General features: G+C 33.6%; 1 protein-coding gene across 4 annotated transcripts in view; it reads left to right on the top strand.

Moving 5' to 3' along the window:
• The window catches only part of NEO1 (neogenin 1), a 193,758-nt gene that overhangs the window by 97,840 nt on the left and 75,035 nt on the right, over window positions 1-20,883 (top strand). For all 4 annotated transcript variants that reach the window (XM_069482076.1, XM_069482094.1, XM_069482085.1 and 1 more), the window contains exons 6-7: window positions 7,617-7,771; window positions 9,513-9,633. In XM_069482076.1, the coding sequence (XP_069338177.1) occupies window positions 7,617-7,771; window positions 9,513-9,633 (276 nt within the window). The remainder of the gene's footprint in view (window positions 1-7,616; window positions 7,772-9,512; window positions 9,634-20,883) is intronic.

The raw sequence follows: 20,883 nt of genomic DNA, 5'->3' as shown, positions 1-20,883 counted from the left end.
AGGGATAGGAAGCTGTCAAAGAGAATTTGAAGCTTAATTATCTCTTTGGTAACCAAATGCATAATGTTCCATTACAACACTTATTTTCTTATGGTAATTGATTCATTTGTTCTCTGGTTATCAATTTAATTTCCCAACCACAAACATCTGCTCTTGCATTGTGTTTAATTGGCATGAATACTATCTGCAGAGTAGTTAAAATCCAGAGGATATTTTAAGGGCATTATTTTATAATTCACGAAAAGGAAAGTAATGATGAATTGAACATTGTTTGTGATGATTTTTTTCTAATAGTCTGTGAAAGTCTGCTTACTAAAAATGCATACTAAAATTATTTGAATTTTTTTTTAAAGGGAATTTTGCTGTGTTTTCTAGAATTACTTAACTCTGCCGTAGCACAAGCCTCAGTTCCTTAGACTCAGGAATGTCAGTTCCTTGGAAACATGGTATCATAGTAGTGAAGAGTATAGGCTTTGAAGGTAGAAAAAAATTTAGTATGCTGTCATTTATAATCCAAAAAAGAGGGCTGGGACAAATTGTTGTAATTTTTAAAATGGAAGGATAAACCATAAAAATTTTGAAAATGGTTACCTATAGAGGAAAGGAGGAACTAGAATGGGAAAAACAAGGTTAGAAGCTGGACTTGTTTGGATATACCTTGTTTTTATGATTAAAAGTTTATGATCCGGGCACAGTGCTCACGCCTGTAATCCTAGTACTTTGAGAGGCCAAGGTGGGAGGATTGCTTAAGACCAGGAGTACAAAATCAGCCTGGGCAATAGGGATACTCTGTTTCTTTAAAAAATAAAAAATTAGCCAGGCATGGTGGCATGCATCGGTAGTCCCAAATACTAGGGAGGCTGAGGCAGGAGAATCGCTTGAGCCCAGGAGTTTGAGGTTAAAATGAGATATGATGCCACCGCACTCTATCCTGGGCAACAGAGGGAGACCCTGTCTCAAAAAAATAAGTAAATAAAATTTACAAAGTAAATCCTGAAAATGGAAAGTAAAATGAAGCGAATTACTCTAAATATGCATACAGTTGGTAGTAGAGTCACACAGAATGTTAAAATTCCAAGTGAAAGTTACTATTCTAAATAAACTTAAAATCATAACTGAATTATGATATACTTTGTAGGATATATTCTATGGACAAAAAGAACTGCAAAAACTTGAGTTGTTTTCTGTTATCATATTGTTGGTAGAAATACTATATTCTGAGACTGTGAGTGTAAGATAAAGCAAATGGGTAATTATGTTAGTGTCATTGGGCACAGAGATTTTTGGCATGAGAGAAAGGGGATACAGATATAAAATTAAGATTCAGTTAAGAACTCTAGTCTTGAGTTTAATTGGAAATATCAATAGGAAATCATGATGAAGTTTGTATTTTAAAAATACAGAATTGCTGGCTTTGTCCACAAAAGGGGCCTAAAAACAGTGACCGAAACTAAAGACCAGTAGGGTCATGGCACAAAGGACTCAGGAGCTTCTAGTGAACTCAGGCTTCATTAAAGATGGAATAGTTTAAGAACCAAAAGAATAATAACAACTTCATTGAATTGAAACAAACCAAATATATTTTAACAAGAGTTCATAATGCTACTTTAAAAAAAAAAAAAAAAGCCCTCAACAATCATGTTTGGGGGAGGATATTAGAAAACCAGCTCATTGTTTTGAAAATGTAAGTAAATGGAAAGAATCAAGCATTTATCCTGCCTTTGTCCAAAAACTGTACTTTAGGATAAACAAATAATTGAGGAGTTATCCTAATAATTAGTTGAGGAGATATAATAACAAATAATAGAAGGGATGTTTCTCTTTACAGAAGGAATGATAGAATAAGAATATTACTGTTTTGCAAGTCCTAGTAGGCAATGATTATCGAAGGCTGTTAACATCACTAAGAGACACAGTCACACGTTATAAACGTCCTGAAGGAAGCACATGAAACTGCCTATGAAGTAGTCTTGGAAAAAAATGAGCCTAACTCCAGTCGAGCATCTACATTTAACTGAACTTACAGAAAGAACATGTTAAATACCACTATGACAACACATTCAGCAAAAGACAGACTGCAGGAAACTTTATAGGACAAGTGACTTGTTTTCATAAAGAAATGGCAAATAAAAGATAAAGGAGGAGTCTGTGGATTAAAAGAAATTTAAGAAACAAATTACCTAATACCATTGAATGAACCTGTTTCCTCAGTTCAAATAAAGTAAATCATTTCTAAAAACATAGGTCAATTAGTGAAATGTGAATACTAATTGGATAATTGGTGATACTAAGAAATTATTATAGATACCAGCCTGATGGTATCACAATTATGTTTAGAAATTGGAGTTCTTATTTTGTAGAAGTATATGAAATAATACAATACCTGGCTTTTGCTTTCAGAATAATCTGTGTTTGGGGAGGGGTGGGGAATGGGATGGTTTAGGGTATAGATGAGTCAGTATTACTCATGAATTGATAATTGTTGAAGCTACGTAACAGGTACGTGGGGATTTATTCTGTTTTCTTCTATAAAATAAAAGGTTTCTGAAAAGAATATATAGTTTTTGTAGTCAGACTGCCTAGGTTCAAAATCTAGATCTGTCACTGACTAAACTATATGTTATGGAGTTACCTAGCCTCTGTGTGTATTAGTGTCCTTATCTAGAAGATGGAAAGAATAACAACTAAATAATATCAATAGGATTATTTCGGGAACTAAATAAGTGGAAAGAACCTTGTGAATGTTAGCTGTTAATTATCCTATATCAGAGATACAAACTAGAATCATAAAGTCATTGGTTAAAGATCTTATTATACTTAGGAATAGTCTAGTTGAATTTCTAATTTAGTACAGGAGCAACCTGCAACCTGTGGACTTGAAACCCATGTTTAGCAAAATGTCCAATAGTAGAACCAGAACTCAACTCTAGGTGTCTTTACTCCTAGTCATTACAACTGCTTTACCATAAATCATTATTGAAGAATATCTAAGAGTCAAAAGACAAAATTTCAACACATTTAGTTAAATGACATAATTGGCTTTTATCAGTTCATGAATTAGGTAGCATCTCATCTAAAGAATAGATAACGTGCTACTCTGGGCATGGCAGAACAGTCAGGTTTTGTAAGGTAGCTTGAGCAGGAACAAGGAAACAGCATACTACAAAAAGTAGATTGGTTAACATCAAGTTACTTCAGGTTACTTTCCTTGTTAAGGGTCAAAGCAGAGGGGACTTTCTTATGCTGGCTAAAACTGGCCTTATTGGTGGATCTGGCTTTTCTGAGTCTCTTCTGATTTCTCAGAACATCAGATAAACAACTTAGTTTCAGTTTAGTGGTGTAGAACTTTAGCACAAATGACTCCATTTTGGTTTGATCTCTTGGGGCCTAGTGCAAGAGCTCAGTCCAGATCAGTGGCATACATTTTATGTAACACAAGTAAACTTAAACAACTTGGCTATTAAATACAAAGACTCAGGACTGTAAATATGTTCATTTTTTCTACATCTAAAATTTATTGCAGTTCAAATGAAAACTCCAAGTTCTTGTTTGTCTGTTTGCTTTGAGAAGAAACAGAGAAACTTAACATAAGATGAGTCTAAATTTATCTGGGGGTGGGGAGGAGCCCTAAGCAAACATGTTAGGAAAATTTCGAGGAAATAAAGGAATAAAAGAAGAGTACTTGTTCTACCATATATTATAACATATTGTATACTTATAATAATTTTGTGGTTCTGGTGCAGGAATAGACAGATGGATGAAACCAATTAGTATCCAAAAATAACCCCCCAAGAAGACATAGATTTTAATATTAAAACTTTCAAATCAGTTATTCATCTTGGGACTAGTGAGCTTGCCATTTAGAAAAATATAAAACTGGGTACTTACCTCATGAAGACTGGATTGTTTCATAGAAACTAGAAGAAAATGTAAGTGAATATTACAGTATGGAAGCAGAGAAAGCCTTTGGAGTTAAGAATAATGAAATACAGATGCTAAAATAGAGAGGATTTATAAATTTTACCACATAAAAATTTAAAACTTTGTTATGATAGGTGCCTTAAGTTAAAGACAAAAGAGAAAACTTTTGAGAGAAGAAATATTGGCAGCATATGGACAAAGGATTAATATTAAATAGTTAAACACATTTTAATAGTTAATAGTTCTTTATATTAAATTTTCCCTGTCAAAATGCCTGGTGTGGTTTCTGGATCCTGACTAATATAGTATGCTATTATGGGTCATTAAATACGAAATGCCCGATTTTGTACCAAAAGTTTAGTTTATCGTATCTCAAACAAGAAGCAACAAAATTAATCAAAGTGTATGCCTAAATTATTGACACAATTTTGCCATCTTAATGGTAGCTTGCTTGTGCCAGCAGCGAAGAAGCCTGGAGAGCAAGTGGTGATGAAATCATAAAAGGTGTTTTCCACAGCTTGCTGAGAATTGAATATTTTTCCTTGCAACAAGTGGTCCAAAGCCTGGAAGAAGTGGTAGTCAGTTGGTGCAAGGTCTGGTGAATACGGTGGATGACAGAGAGTTTCCAAGTTCAGTTGCCGTAGTTTGAGCAGCATTGTTTTTGCAACATGTGGTTGAGCGTTGTCTTGCAAAAGGATTGGCTGGTCGCTATTGAACAGTCTCGGCTGCTTAATCACAAGCATTCTCATCATTTCACCCAATTGGTTGCAGTAGACATGTGCTATAATCAATTGACCAAATTTCATGAAGCTATAGTGGATAATATCAGTGCTAGACCACCAAACAGACACCATTAACTTTTTTTGATGACTATTTGGTGTAGGACTGTGTTTTGGCACTTCATCTTTATACAGCCGTTGTTCCTTGCTTGCAGTTGTCAAAAAGAATCCGTTTTTCATCACATGTAACGATACGATGTAGAAGTGGTTTGCCTTTATGTAGTAGTGACAGCAAAGAAAGGCAAGCTTCAAGATGATTTCTCTGCTGATACTTGTTTAATTCATGTGGAACCCATCTATCCAGCTTCTTTATTCCCTTACTGATTTGTTTCAAATGCGCCAATATTGTTGGAATAGTAACGTCAAACCTTGCTGCTAATTCATGTGTAGGTTGGGATGGATTTGCCTTCACTACAGCTTTTAGCTCATCATTATCCACCTTGGTCTCAGGTTGCCCACATGACTCATTTTCAAGATTACAGTCACCACAATGGAACTTCTCAAACCATCGACATACTGTGCGTTCATTAGCCACATCCTTCCCAAACACTTTGTTGATATTTCAAGCTGTCTACACTGCATTGGTTCCACAATGGAACTCATATTCGAAGATAACACAAATTTTTGACTTATCCATGGTCTCACAAAAATTGCTCTAAAAAAAATTTAAAAGATAATCTCCAGTGAGAGAGAGAATCCAAAAAACGAAGACCGCTGCTTAGACCTTGTTGGAGAAAGTATCCCCTGCTGGGATGCCATAGGCCTCAGCTGGTATGTGGAAAGCACCTGCTAGAGTGGGTGCTGTGGGCCTGATGGATGATTAGCAGAAAGTTGCCTACTGGAGTGACAGGAGTCAGAACTGGTGTGCCAGGACCCTGTCCAGTGGGATGCTATGGGTCAGAGCTGGTGCACAGAAGCTACCTACTAGAGTAAGCTGGAGCAGCTTACTAAGGATTGAGTAGAGAAACTTGCCGGAGGGTGATCATCACTGGGTCTCCCAAAACCTAGCAGCCACACCGTACGTGCAAGAAGAAGGGCACTCCTCAACCTGAAATATTAGCCTTTCGCTGTGCTGTGCCATGCAGTGTTCCTCTGGTGCCTTCTGTTAACAAAGCACCAGCTTACAAAGGTCCAGATTCATTATTGCAAAGAAGGGTGGATTTGGGGCTGAGAGACCATACATTGATAACTCATTATGTTAAAAGCTCTTATGTGTAGATAAGAAAATTGTGAACATTATTGGAAAAATGGCAGAGCACTTGTATAGGTAATTCATGAAGTATTAAATAGAAACAGCTAGTCAATGTTTGAAAGGGTAGTCAAATTCACTGTTAATGGATTTCCCTGATTACATCTTACTGTACAGATTTGTTTTCTGATCTTCCATCACTGTGAATGTATATAGCTTCTTAAGATTATACATTCTTTCCCTCCTTGAGGAAGGTTCTCTTTGCCTGAGGTTCTGCCTGCTCTCTGTGCTCTTGTTCTTCATTTTCCTAAGTTACATAGCTTTTGGACTTCTTTCCAGGACCTGCCCCACTGTAGCCAGTGTAATAGGCAAGAAAATTTTTTTAAAAAGGAAAAGAACAAATAAAACTGTGTTTATTCACAGACAACATGATTGTCTATGTAGATAATCCTCAAGTTGTCTATATAGAAGCTAATAGAACTATTAATAATGAGTGAGTTCAGCATGGCCTCAGGACGAAACGTCAATATCCATAAATCAATTTCATCTCTACATACTAGCAGTGAACAATTAGAAATTTAAAATATTTTTAAAGTACCACTTAGAATAGCACCAAAATTATTTGAAATACCAAGGGATATATGTAACAAAGTATGAACAAGATTTGTACACTGAAATCTATAAAACATTGATGAAAGAAATTAAAGATCTAAATAATTGGAGATATAAACCCACGGTCATGGAAAGGAAGACTTAATATTAAGATGTCAGGTTGCCACAAATTCAACACAATCCCAATCAAAATCCCAGCAGGCTGGGCAGATTTTAGCTCAACTGTAAATAAAGCTGCTACTCTTATCATTGTTATTTAGTAGAACTAGCCTACAGTGGAGCTTGCTGCTTTGTGATGTAAGGGGTTCCTGTCATTTTAAATTTTCCGATAGGGATCATTAAGACCCTTTGTCCAAGATGTTATATAGGAAATCACAGCAATAGATAGGAAGCTAGACTAGATGATCTACTTCAGACCTTATAATTAAACACCTTATGAATCTGTTACTTATAAATCAATGGTTTACAATTTTTAGGGCAAGGGGAAAAGGAGATACTGGATTATTCAGGCTTTTTCAAATACACTTATCTTTTCCTCCAAAGATCCTGTCACTCTTCCTCCCATCCTTTAAAACCATTTCGTGTAATGAAAGATGTTACTAATGAGAGTGTGTTGCACGAGTGAACTATTTAGGGCCTCTAATGTGACATTGCTTTATACACACACACACACACACACACACACAGTTATCAAGCTGACTAAAAAGGAAGATTGTGTCAGTCTTTTCAATTCTTTAAAGTTTAATTATGGCCCTTCCAAAATGGTATCAATCTTAAGGAAATAGTTTTTAATATTTATTTTTAGACAGCTTGTAATACTCTTTATTTTTAATTTCTTCAATATAGTCATCTTAGTAAATAGTTCTCAACAAGGAGCTGGGAAAACTAAAGTATTTTTATAACAGTTAATTATACCAGAAAATCAGTTTTTAAAGATACTATATTCATAGCATGTATTTTTAATATATATTTGTTTTATGCTTTTGCAAAAATATGTGAAAGCCTTTAATAAGAAGAAATCCTATGAATTCTGTGATTTAAAATAATTCGTTGAAACATGAATAGCTGCCTATTTTTAATTTTATTAATATCTTAATTGCCTTTCTATTTTAAAGCTCAACCTGAATTCCTGAAGCAACCTACTAATATATATGCTCATGAATCTATGGATATTATATTCGAATGCGAAGTGACTGGGAAACCAACTCCAACTGTGAAGTGGGTCAAGAATGGGGATATGGTTATCCCAAGTGATTACTTTAAGATTGTAGTAAGTACTTTTCAAAGAAGGATATTTATTTCTGAAACTTTTAGTTGTTTTTAAATGTAATAACCAAGAAATCTGTTACCTTGTTTATATCAGTTTATGTGCTGCAAATGAAGATAGAAAAATTCACATAGAATGTAATCTCTTCATTGTTTCATGAGAAAGCTGAGCCCAGAAATTGTGGGTTGCTTATGTAAGATCACATAGCAAATCAGTGGCTGAAGTAAGGCTAGAGTCCAGCAGTAGTCTAGTACAGTGACCTAAACACTCTCAAACACCGCTGCCACCATTTTCTGAGTAATAATTAGCACACACACCTGTGTGTGTTGCCCTAATTGTATTCACAGCTCTTTATTCAAGGAGCAGAAATCTGTCTCTGGAAGTGTGGAAAGATGATCCTTTTGAAAAACATAATTAAGTATGCAACTGTCTATACAAAACTTAATGAGAAATCATATACTGATGCCCAGACCCTTCAAAATAAGGATGACCCAGTGTTGGGCAATTGACAGTAGAAAGAAAGATTCTTTTAAAAAATAATGCAGTGCAGGCTGGGCCTGTAATCCCAGCACCTTGGGAGGCCTAGGCAGGAGGATCGCTTGAGGACAGGAGTTCAAGACCAGCCTAGGCAATATAGGGAGACACTGTCTCTACAAAAAATAAAAAAAATATTAGGTAGGCATGGTGGTGTGCTCCTATAGTCCCTGAGGACTAAGGTAAGACAGGAGGATTGTTCCAGCGCAGGAGTTGGAAGCTGCAGTGAGCTGTGATCACACCGCTGCACAACAGCCTGGGTGACAGAGTGAGACTCTGTCTCTAAAAAAAAAAAAGAAAAAAATTTTTAAAGTTAATGCAAAAAAATAGTGTTAAATGTATTTAGGAATATTCCGCCATAATTGCTTTTTACTTTATATAGAGTAAATGCTTAGTAGATACCATCTACTATAATATTATCATTGTCTTACATCCTAGTAAGAGAATTATCTAGGTTATAGTAATAATAAAGATTATCGACATACCTTAAGATCTGTGCATGACATTCGTAAAAATGATCAGAAGTAATTATGGTTGTTAGAGACTTAATATCTCATTACAAAATTGTCATATAAATAATGCATTCTTAGGAAACATTTCTATTTTTGAAATGCGTAATCATTTAATAAAAAGCAATTCACAAGTATTTAACATAAAGGAATATATTATGGTTAAATTAGCATTTTTATTCTGTTATCAATATTTGTACACTATTTTTAAAATTTTAAAATCATAATTGTACCAGTAACAACAGTTGACATTCATATAGTACTTTTTAGTTTAAGGAAAGCTCATATGTATGTGGCTTCATTTAACTTATTGTAGTCTAATCTATTAGAACTATTGATATTACAGATAATCTTAAAAAAATAATACCACAAATTCACAACTTCAGACTTTCATATGGTCACTTGGTATTACATGCCAGATGGTTTTCCAAGCAGATGTGTAAGTTTGCAAACAATGAGGGTGTGACTTTTCATAAATGTTAAGTTCTTCATTGTTAATAACTGTATGTACTAGTCTAGTTAGTTAAGTTAGTACCTTGATGATAATTTAATGTAAAATTCAATTAACAGGTGTATAGATAATAGTAATGAATCATATTATTGTACTTGTTTTTCCTCTCTCAAAAGAACATATCTTTGAGATTTTGAGCTAATATTTATCAATTGAAACATAAAATTTTATTTATGTTTTTCTTCCTCAGAAGGAACATAATCTTCAAGTTTTGGGTCTGGTGAAATCAGATGAAGGGTTCTATCAGTGCATTGCTGAGAATGATGTTGGAAATGCACAAGCTGGAGCCCAACTGATAATCCTTGAACATGGTAAGAGGGTCTGAAATAGTAAGATGAAAAAGGCTGTGTGTTTGAGGAACTTGTAGCTGTCACTCCAGGATACCTCATCATTGATAACCTGTTTGTAAAGGCCAAGGTATGGCATAACTAAGAGAAAAAGAATAGCAGCCTAAATAACTTCTATTGAATAAAATTACCCAGAAATACAATTTTGGATAATATTGAAAAGAAACTTGTGTTAAGAAAAACTAAAAAATTATGGAGTCTTACACAAATGAATGCTTTTTAGTGTTCAATCATTTTAATCTCACAAATGTATTTCTGCCCTGAAAAGAAAAACTTCTTAAAGTAGTGTTTATTTTCCATTGAAATTTTCTTCAGTTTTTCCAAAATAAAATTAACTTCCCTTTCCTGATTGCCACTCAAAAAAGTGCTTATTATTTAAAAATTCAGACAACTTTAAAAAGTGTAAAGAAAAATTCACCCTGTATATAAAATCAGAGGAAACCACACTGTGATTTGAGCAGGAAAAGTTTAATATAAAGAATTATTAACTACAGTGGGACTGGAGTAACAAGGCTTTGGCTAGTAAGAAATAAAGAGAACTCTAAAAAATATAAGAATGGAAGATATAAGGAACTACAATCTCTAGATCTAAAATAGAGTGCTCAGAAAGAGGCCCCGTCTTAGAGCTGAGATCCACACCCTGTTGGAGAGGATGTTTACTGGATGGCAGAGAAGTTGATGTGGTGCATTGCTGTCTAAAATTGCTCAGAATTCACTCTCCAGGGTGCTGGGAAATCTGTTCACAGAGAAGTGAGTCACTGGAGGTATACTCCTACAAAACTATCCCAGGGGTCAGGTGTTGGGGGGAGCTCATAACTCTAGGAGCCAGCCAAGGCAGCACACTAGAACTGGGAAGGAAACTCCTTTTTTCTGTAATGTATCTTCAACACCCTGTACTGATGAAGTTTAATACATGTGCTAGCTGGCAGAGGAAAAATATATAAAGGGCCCAGCTCCATTTTTGCAGAGCAGGCAATGAAATCCGAATTTGGAGCTGAGAGCAATAAATCGATAACTGGCACGTATCCCAATTCCTACCACCTCAGGGTACTGTACATGAACACACACAAATATGTATATGGTTTTATAACCTTGTTTTCTTGCAACAGCATGCTGTACACATCTTTCTATGTTAACATATACAGATCTGCATCAACATTATTTATATATGTATTAATACTTTATTTTATATAACTGATTTCATATTGGTTAGCATTTAAATTTTCCTCCTTTTATTTGCCATTATGGACAATGCTATGTTGAACTCTTTTGTATGATTGTTTTCTCAATACTGAATTAACTAAAAGTTGAATTGTTGGATAACAGTTTTGTGTTAAATTGATAAGGGTACCCATTGGGTGCATTATTTGTTTGTTTTTAGAAACTAAAGCATTTTTCATTTTGAGCATTTCTCAAGAATAGATGAAAAAGATACCACTTTAGACACTTTTATCTAAGTCAAATACGGTCAGGTTCTGGTGTGGTTCCAGAAGGAATTTCTCTAACATCTATTGTTTGGCCAGGGGAGCTAATGGGCAAAGATGGCACCTACTCTGGTTTTTCACTAAAATAGAGTATACGTAAGATTTTTATGTGCTTTTTTTTTTTTTTTTTGAAAATATACTTGATATTACTGTTATAAAAAGGGATAAAACATTAGCACTGCTTTTTTCTTCCTATGTTTGTCTATGATTATATCCTTCCCCACTTACTGGAAATGGTTTCAGTAGAAGTGTAACACTTTTCCATCTTGGCAAAATGCCTGAGTACAATTACTAAATAAGGCACTAGCAGAATCAGTGAGGTAAATAGGCTTATTTCTTTTTACTAGTGACAGTGACTTTTCTTAGTAAACTTTTGGTTCTCTTGTATTTATTTACATGGAATTGAACAGAGGGACTTAAGTATATTTGTGTTTGGGATTACCATTAAAATCTAACTCCAACAGTCTAAGTGGTTGAGATGGTGCTTATCTTCATGTACCTTATTTAAAAATAATGCTGAAAGTATTCAACTTAGTGTCTTTCACATGAAGTCTTATTTCTGCAGGAGTCGTCTTTTGATTCCCACCTGAATTGTGTGGCTGTGTATACTGGCCGCCAGCCTGCCTGCTAGTGCTTGGCTGCAAGAAGGTGCTTTCGAGCACCCACAATTGACCTGTGATAATTAATTATCACCTTTGAAGATTAAATGAAATTTCATAATTATTGTTAAAATATATAAAACATTTTTACAACATCAGCAGGAAACAGAATTTCTGACCAAACTAGGAAGCTGTATTTGAGTTTATTAAAATAAATTTGAGTTTATATTAAAATAAAGCTTTTAATATTTAACTTTATTTTGATGCATTTTCAGTAATGGCAACTCTTTTGATTTTAGAAGATCTTGCATCTTTTAAAATATTTAACGGAATATGAAACAGTATTAGTTTTATTTGCTGCATTTCAGATTAATATTTCCTGTCATTTATGCTAAAATCCTTTCTGTTTTTTATAATCATCTATTGAATGATATTTTCAAAAAAAGCATTGGCATATAAATTATTATAGATATGTTAAGAGTAGTAGGAATTAAGGTAAAGTATCTGTTTTTTGTCCATTAACTTTTTATTGGCCTTTCTTCCTGTCAGTGTGAATTTAAAAATAGATTCCAAAGTTATTATCTAAGACTAAAATGTAAAAACACAAATATACTTTTTCTCTTTATTTCCTTTGATACCAAGTCTGATAATTGGTAATTTTTTACTTCCCGGAAGGGAAGAAGTGTTGGTGAAAAGGGAGTGACATGAACTTGTTTTTAGTAAAGGAAATTCACACTTCACCAACTCATTAAATTACTTCTAGGATATTATGGCCATGGTAGATAAGGATGCATATTGAGCATTCCCCACCCCTTTTTTGACAGAAACATTTGTCAAAAATTCCATATAGTATCTGAGGTTAGTATTGAATAATAAAGTTATGGAATAAGTGACTAATGGCCTGGCATGATTAAAAGTTGGCTAGGTAGCAGGAAGAAATTATTAGTCATTAGTGGAATATTTTAAATCTAAAGTACTAGAATGTACAATAGTTGGTATTGGTATTAGGATAAATTCTAATCAGTTATTTTGCTTTTTTATGGCAGTAATTATAACTTTAGGAAAAGTTTTACTCATGATAACTGTGGTGTAATTTGACTTAATTATGAATTCCATGTCTAGGAACTTTCTAAGATTGGAAATACATCTAACCAGTCAATACCAGAGTTCTAGTTCATGCCTGCTATTAACTTAGTGATTGGATGATGTAGTGAAATTCTATAATTTTTTATTTTCTATAAAATGAAGGAATTAAATTCATTGATCTTTTAGGTCCCTTATCATCCAAATACCATTTATGCAGTTGTTTTAGAAATACATGCATTCAATATAAGATGTGTTTCAGACACATCTGTTTCTGTCTAGATATTGAAATGTTGAAATAGGCTTATTGTTTACAAGTAGATTGAGGCATTTCCAGTTAATAATTTTATGTTACCTGCCATAATGTGTATAATGAAATAAACCTTGTGCCAAAAATTCTGAAGTATTGGATTCATGTCCCAGTCCCACTATGGATGAGGTGACTAACCTCTCTGGGCATCATTTTCCTTACCTGTAAGTATAAACAGTGATCTCTGCACAGCACACCTATGAGGAATAAATAGGGTAATATATGTAAAGCATTTTTATAAATTTTAAGTACTCTGTGACTTTAAGGTAATAGTAATTTGAAAGAACATAAAAAGGCAAAGCACCCATGGGAATTCAGCAGTCAGCATTAAATTAAAATGAAGATAAAAGGTTAATTTCATGAAGCAAAGTTTGAAGATTTTTTAAAAAATAGACAACAGAAGTCCATATAATACTCAGATCATTTAAATTTGCAAAACAAGAAAATAATCCTTATATGACCAGATTGCCAGGCATCTGAAATGGTCTGGTTAAAACTAAAATTACACTAAAATATTTTAAAATAAACATAACACATGTTCATTGTCAAAAATGCTTAATTGACTGAAATAAAAGTAAATTTACTTTTTTAACCCTTCCCCTAATCTCACTTTCTAGAGATAACCCTTGTCAACAAACATGGTCTGTATATTCCTTCAGTAAATGTCTGTTGAGCAAAATTGTATATGGTATGTACAATTCTATATTCATTGTGCTAAGTGGTGGGGATGAAATAGCTAAGAGGCAAACGTGATTCTCTGCTGTTATAGTGCTTAGATTCCATTAGCAGAGACAGACATAAGTAAGTGAACAAATAAAATAATTATAGCTTTTATGTCTACTTACAGGAAATGAAAAGAATACTCTTTGATAAAGAATTATTCGGGGTAGAATAGGAGTTATTTTAAATAGAGTAGATAGAGAGGGCCTTTCTGAAGCAGTGATATTAAAGTTGAGACCTCAAGAATTAGAAGGAGAAATTTTTATAAAACAAACAAACAAAAAAGAGTGAACCATCCTGGGTGGGGGGAAGAAAATGCTAAGGAAATGTTCTAGATGGAATGGGATTAAAGAGACATGAAAAGTAAAAAAGAAAAAAAAAAAAGGAGCCTGTGTGTTTGTGTTTTATACTTACATATACATAATACATATACACACATTCACATATAGACATTTTATTTGCAAAAGTGAAATCATATTTTTCTGTGACTTTTTAAAACTGTTTTGTAGACATGGCAGTACTTAGAGGTTTATCTCATTTTTTTTTAACTGCTCTATCCTCATCAGACTAGAGTATGAGGAAACTTTTGTTTTTAAGTTCTTAATAGCAGTGTAAATTTTTTTGAAATGCAATTTAAAAATTTAGAATTTGTCTACCCTTTTATTAAACAATCCTATTTATAATAATTTATCTCACAGATATAGTTACCAAATATTTAAAGATTTGTATGTTAGACTAACCTCAATCTAGCTACAGCCTAATCAATACAACCAATAATTGGGATAGTTAAATACATGGATGCAATGGAATACTTAAGTAGCCATTAAAAAGAATAAGGTAGATCTATATATGGAAAAATATTCAAGTTTATCATTAATAAAGCAAGTTGCAGAAAATTACGTGGAGTCTGATACCATTTGTGGAAAAGATGAGAAAAAAGAATATAAGTGTATGTATAAGAAAGTTCTGCAGGGTCTACACAGCAATCTATTAATGGTGATTGTATCTGAGGAAGGGGATTGGGAGAGTCTGAAGATAGGAGGAAAGTACAAACAATGTATTATAAATTTTTGCAAAGGCAAATGAAATCTATTAGAAGTTAAACTTGGGCTATTTAAATCTATACCTATTGATTTCTGCTTTGTTCAAGGTAGTTTTAAACTTTCTGAGTTTTTTTTTTTTTTTTCCTCGAAACAAAATACTGTGGGAAAAAAATAGGTTGAGAACATTTGGTGACTATCTCTAAATGTTGGTTAGTACAGCATTTTTTCCTGGAAGATGAATCAGGTCATACAGTTGCTAATGTATTTAAGTATATTTTATTAAATTATTAAAATAAATTTGTTTTGTTAAACCAAGTATTTTATTGAGTACGTGTACTATGTAAATGGAGACTCACAGTTATCTGGCAGAGGCCCTGCTATATAGGCCTTTAGGGAGTTCATGATTTGAAATCGGAGAGAGTCTAGACCTTAAAGATCTGGTTATTTAGTTTAACTGAGCTGGAGACTCCATTAAGTGACTTGCTTTAAAATAACTAGTTAGTATCAAAGTGAGGACTGATACCTAGGTTTCCAGTTTCAAAATTCACTGTACCACTTTAGCAAGTTAAATATTTTCAAGACAAAAATCATGTATGTTCTCTCTTTTTTTCATTTACATTCTCTTAATTTAAAATTCAGTCTTTGAAGTCAGTATTGTGATTACACTTACTTATTGACAAGTTTGGTCCAGTGGATCATTTTGCCAGGATGACCATATTTTGAGTATGCCTGAGACAATCTTAGTTTATCCCGGCATAATTACCAGAAGTGCCTTCTTTCATTCTCAGAAGTATCTGGGTGTGGATAGTATATTCCATGGTCACCCTAGTTATTACCAGTTTATTGAATCTGAAAAGTTCTACACAGTACCAGGAGAGAGGTTATGCATGTAAATAATTGTAATGCAAGCTGTCCTGAATGGCAAAGTGCTACTCTGATTCTAAATGGGAAGAAATAATTTCTGCCAGATTTGACAGATAAGGAAGGCTTTTTGAAGAACATGGCATTTGAGCTGAGCCTAAAAGGATGAGTGGGATTTTAGATCGGTAAAATTACAAGAAGATGGAAAAAGGATGACATTTCAGGTGTGTAAGTAAGAAGGCTCAAAGTGTACTTGGAGAACAGCAAGCAATTTCAGTTTATCAGTGTTTAGAGAAGTATGAGTACAGGAATGTATATCTGAGAAGGTGTGTGTAGACCAGATTACTTAATACCAAATCAGAGAGTTGGAATTTGTTGAGCAGTTGGAAGACCCCAGCAATTTTAGGGTGTGTATGGAAACAAGTAGCACTTTTAGAGGATTAATGTATTAAGGTGTGTCAAATGGTTTCAGAAAGGAAAATATGAAATCTGTGATACCAGTTAGGAGGATTTTGTATCAAATCAGATGTGATATTTAAGGCCCTCGACTAGGTGGTAGCAATGGAGAGACTTTCTTTTTATCCCCTAAAGGTTTATGCACAGTAAATGTTTATTAAGTGTTAGATAGATGTTCCTATAAAAGAAAACAAGATTTATGATTTATTGGATATTTGGGATAACAGAGAGGAAAAGATTGAAATTTTACACTAAATAAACAGAGGGATTGTACTTAGGTTAAGAAAGTTTATCCCATTGTTGAGTTATGCTTTAATGAATTCTCTGTTTTTAGACAGCTTTGGAGAGGTAGACTTTGGAGAGGTAGGTATATAATTAAAGTATGAATAGTTTAATGTTGAACATGAATTTCTTCTTTGCCAAAAGTCATGAATTTTAAGATGAGAACTTGTGAAGTCCAGATAATAACTTAGTGCCTCAGTAATTTTTGGTGTTGGTAGTTAAATAGAAGCCCTGCAAGTGACCTTTTTGGACTCAGTGGATTTAGAATTATCAGAGAGCAAGCTTGAATTTGAATTTGATGCTATTATTGTGTTATAAAGAAAGAATCTATTATGCAGTGCTAAAACACCAGAAGGAAGATAGTATGTCTGAGTATCTTTTAATTGGTAGTTATATTTGAAAAACACTAAATTATACAATAATATCATAGTTGGCAGAATATCATTTGGGTCTGAAAGACATCACTGACAATCTGCTGCTTATAGACTTGATTTCATATAGTTTCAGTGCTGGAACACTGTGTTTTTCATTTTAGGTTATAGTGTTGTTGGCATGGAAACTATCTCCCAATTGATGCATGCTTAACAGACCACCAGAAATAAAAAGTGTAGTAAAATTTGATATGCATTTTGAGAAATGTTTTTCTTTGGTATTAGCATTTTAAGTGTTACTACTGCCTCATGAGTACTATACTATTGTTCTAATATTTTAGCTGTATGCATATTTTTAAAAGCAACCTTTGTTTACCACCAGGATTATTGTCTGCGTTTCCCCTTTTACAGCATGTATCTGAGCATTGTAGACCTCAAATGATAAAATGAATGTGAGAGACTTTTTAGCTGGGTTCCCGTTTGGTGATGATTTTCTCCTAATTTTTAGAGTTCCTCTTCAGTTTACACTCGTACAAATTTGAGTAGTTGTAGTTTCTTTTAAGGTAGTTTTGTGAAAGATCTTAATTAGAGGCTGTTTGAATTCTCTTGCTTTTTATGTAATTGGAGGAAATAAAAACTACTAGAATTTGGGCTTCTCAATCTTTAAAAATGCTAATGCTATTTCTCTTGACTAGATCTTGGAAAATTGTTTATGATTAGAGTTAATGTAAATCATTAAGCACATTGAAACAGGCAGTTTTTCCTTTTTATTGGACTGAATTGGTAATGAGCAGAAATACCTTTACACATTTTGTCTCCCTCCTTTCCTTTGGGATGTTGGAATCTTATTAAGGAGACAGCATGTTGGTTTAGGATGAAAGGAGAGAAGGCTATCTTTTTCCTGGGTTCACTGCTGTGGTAGGTGCGTCATTAACGTCTGGCACACCTTTTTTAATGAGTGCTTTGATGTCAGGAAAAAGTCAGATGACTTCCTTAAAATTGAAACATCTCTCCTGCACACAAGAATGGGAGGAGTATTTTGTGTTCATTTTATTTTATAACTTCCTTCAATTGTTTATATAAGTCATCTGTTGAAACGAGCAGTTCACTGCAAGGGCAGCTTATCAGAACACATATGTACTAAAAACTCCCAATAGAGTGTGTTCCTATCAAATTAGTTCTTTACCTTTGAGACTTAGTTCCTCAGAGGAGGAGCTCTAAAGTCTGTGGAATTATTCACATGCAGCACTTACGCCCTTGCATTGAAATTAATTGTAAGTTTCTTTTAAAGGCTACCAAATTTATAGCCTTGGCTATTTTTGTGAGTTTATGTTCACATCGCGTTTTGTCCCTAACCAGTTTCCTAGTTATTCATTTAACAACTGTACTGATGGACATTTCAGGTATTTGAGTAGTTTTGAATGATTTCATTTTGGAGTATATTGTTCGCTCACAACCAGGGAGACTGAGTACCAAATTGATAAATAAGCACCAACTTCAGAATGCTGGGAAATCCTATTAGGTTTTCCTTATCTACTTCCTCTCCCTTCCCTGTGTATCATTTATTTGAAAGCTTTGTGCTCCTCAAACCTGTAATTTCCTTTCTTCAGGTGACCCCATATTTTCCATTCATTAGCATTTGAGATTCTTTTTGTGATCTAATGCATGGTCAGTTTTTTGGTGATGATTCTAGATGGAAATAGGATGACATTTCAGGTGTATAAGTAAGAAAGCTCAAAGTGCCTTCTTTGTGTTAGGTTTGTACACTAAAGTTTATAACTATTAGATTAAACTCATGTTCTTAAAATCCATTAAAGCCTTACCTAATTTTTATCTACCTAATCTGTCATTTTCTAAGAAATTATATTTCTAAGAAAGTATGATTGCAGATTTGTTCAATTCTTGAATTTCTAACTATTACTTCCTTATATATTCAGAAGCTATGTTGTTACTGCATTCAAATCATGACTTGTCTTCTTGGTAGAGTACTGTATTTCATCAAATCTAAGACACCGTGGATTATAAAATGCAACCTGATTTCAGAGATGTTAAAATGTAAAAAAGTACATCTTAGAATCAAGAAAACATGATGTTTTCTTTATCAGCAGGAAACATTCATTTTGTCCTAGTTCATTTCTGTTGCTTTCAATTCTGTTTTTCTGATATTGCTATTACTATACCTGTTTTTAATAGCATTGTCTGATACATATTTTCTATTCTTTCATTCTCAAACTTTTGGTGTCCTTTTGTTTTAAGATGTAGACAACTTTATACTTATTGTCCTTATGTGTTCTGCCATCTCAGTTTTTTCTTTCTATTTATCAAATGTCTACCCTTAAAAGTTTGACATACACATTTAGCCATATTTTTTTCTAGCAGCATTTAAGGTTAATCATGATCTTTTCCCCCTCACCAAACAATTAAAAAACTTCATCATGCTCTCACTGCCTTCTTGCTCATATACTGTACCTTTCCCTAAACTGTATTCTCTGGGCTACAATTTCTACTTTCTTGGATTCATTTTTTTAAATTTATTTTGCTTGATTATAGTAAATTTCTCAGAAAGGGTGTATGAGAAGTAAATTTTCAAGATTTTGCGTGTCTGAAAATATATTACTTGCCCTCATATAAACTTTCAATGTCTTTTAGCATACTGTTAGGAATCAGTTGCTTGTCCATCTGTTGATTTTAGGTAGCCTACTTTCTTCTCTGAAAGCTTTTGAGATTTTTATCTTTATCTTTTGAATTTTGAAATTTCATGGCATGAATTTCTTTCTCCCTTCACCTCCAATACTTTTCAGCGTTGATTAGTTTCTTTAAAGATTTGCATCTATTTAGGTTCAGAAAAATCTTATGATGTTATCTATTTATTTATTGCTCTTTTTTTTTGTTTTTTGAGGCAGAGTTTCACCCACACTAGAGTGCAGTGGCATCATCATAGCTCACAGCAACCTCTAACTCATGGGCTTAAGTGACCCTCATGCCTCAGCCTCCCAAGTAGCTAGGACTATAAGCATGGGCCACCACACTGGGCTAATTTTTCTATTTTTCTTAGAGATGGGGTCTTGCTCTTGCTCAGGCTGGTCTCGAACTCCTGAGGTCAAGCAATCCTGTATCCTTTGCCTACAAGAGTGTTAGGATTGTAGGCATGCACCTCTAGTTTTAGAACTAATAGATAAAGCTTCTCATCTTACTGGCATCAATAAAATTACCTGAATATGTATGAAAATTTCAAAGAGATTCATGATATGTGAGTCATTTGTATGTTAACTGAACATTCTAATTTCTCCTTCTAGAAGTTAAATAATATGGATTATAAAATGGAAGATGATTTGAATATCAAAAGTAGGCATCAAATAAATCATTGCTTCTGTCACATAAACCTTGAGTGAAAATGGTGTGTCTGTCAAGTTCTTAAAATTCATAACAGAATTTACCAAAGCAATTTGATTATAAGGTACCTTTCTTTTAAATAAGTACATTGCAGGGAAATTTGTGTCATTTCAAATAAGTGATATGCTGATCCCTGAGATGTATTAAATATTTTTTTCTGTTTCCAAAAACCATAGCATTTTAGAATTATAAATTTTACCTGTATAGTGATTGTCTTTACAGTAGCCCTTGCCATTTTCCGGTGATGGGGCATAAGACATCCCATTCTACTGTTTAGTAGAACTTTTTATTAAAAAAATTACTTCTTATTTTAAACTAAAATCTGCCTCTGTTTTCTAAAGCTTCTTTCTTACCTGTACTTTGAACCTATAGAATCTGTAAAAATCTTAAAATTTTCACACTAACTTCCATGACAGCCATTGTGGGTCATCAAGCAGAATGGGGTGGGGCGTAGGTCGTGAGACTTTAGCTTTTTCTTTGTATGAATCTGAAAGTAGATGTTTCTAAATTAGACTGTGGCAGTATAAGAGGATTCTAATCCTAAGTAATCACCAATGTGTAGCATTATTCCTCTGTTTGAGTTTTCTTTAATTCAGTATTGTTATATTTTAA

This window comes from Eulemur rufifrons, chromosome 2 (genome assembly GCF_041146395.1).
Source record: "Eulemur rufifrons isolate Redbay chromosome 2, OSU_ERuf_1, whole genome shotgun sequence".
Lineage (NCBI taxonomy): Eukaryota > Metazoa > Chordata > Mammalia > Primates > Lemuridae > Eulemur > Eulemur rufifrons.
This window is presented reverse-complemented; position numbering and strand designations above follow the sequence as displayed.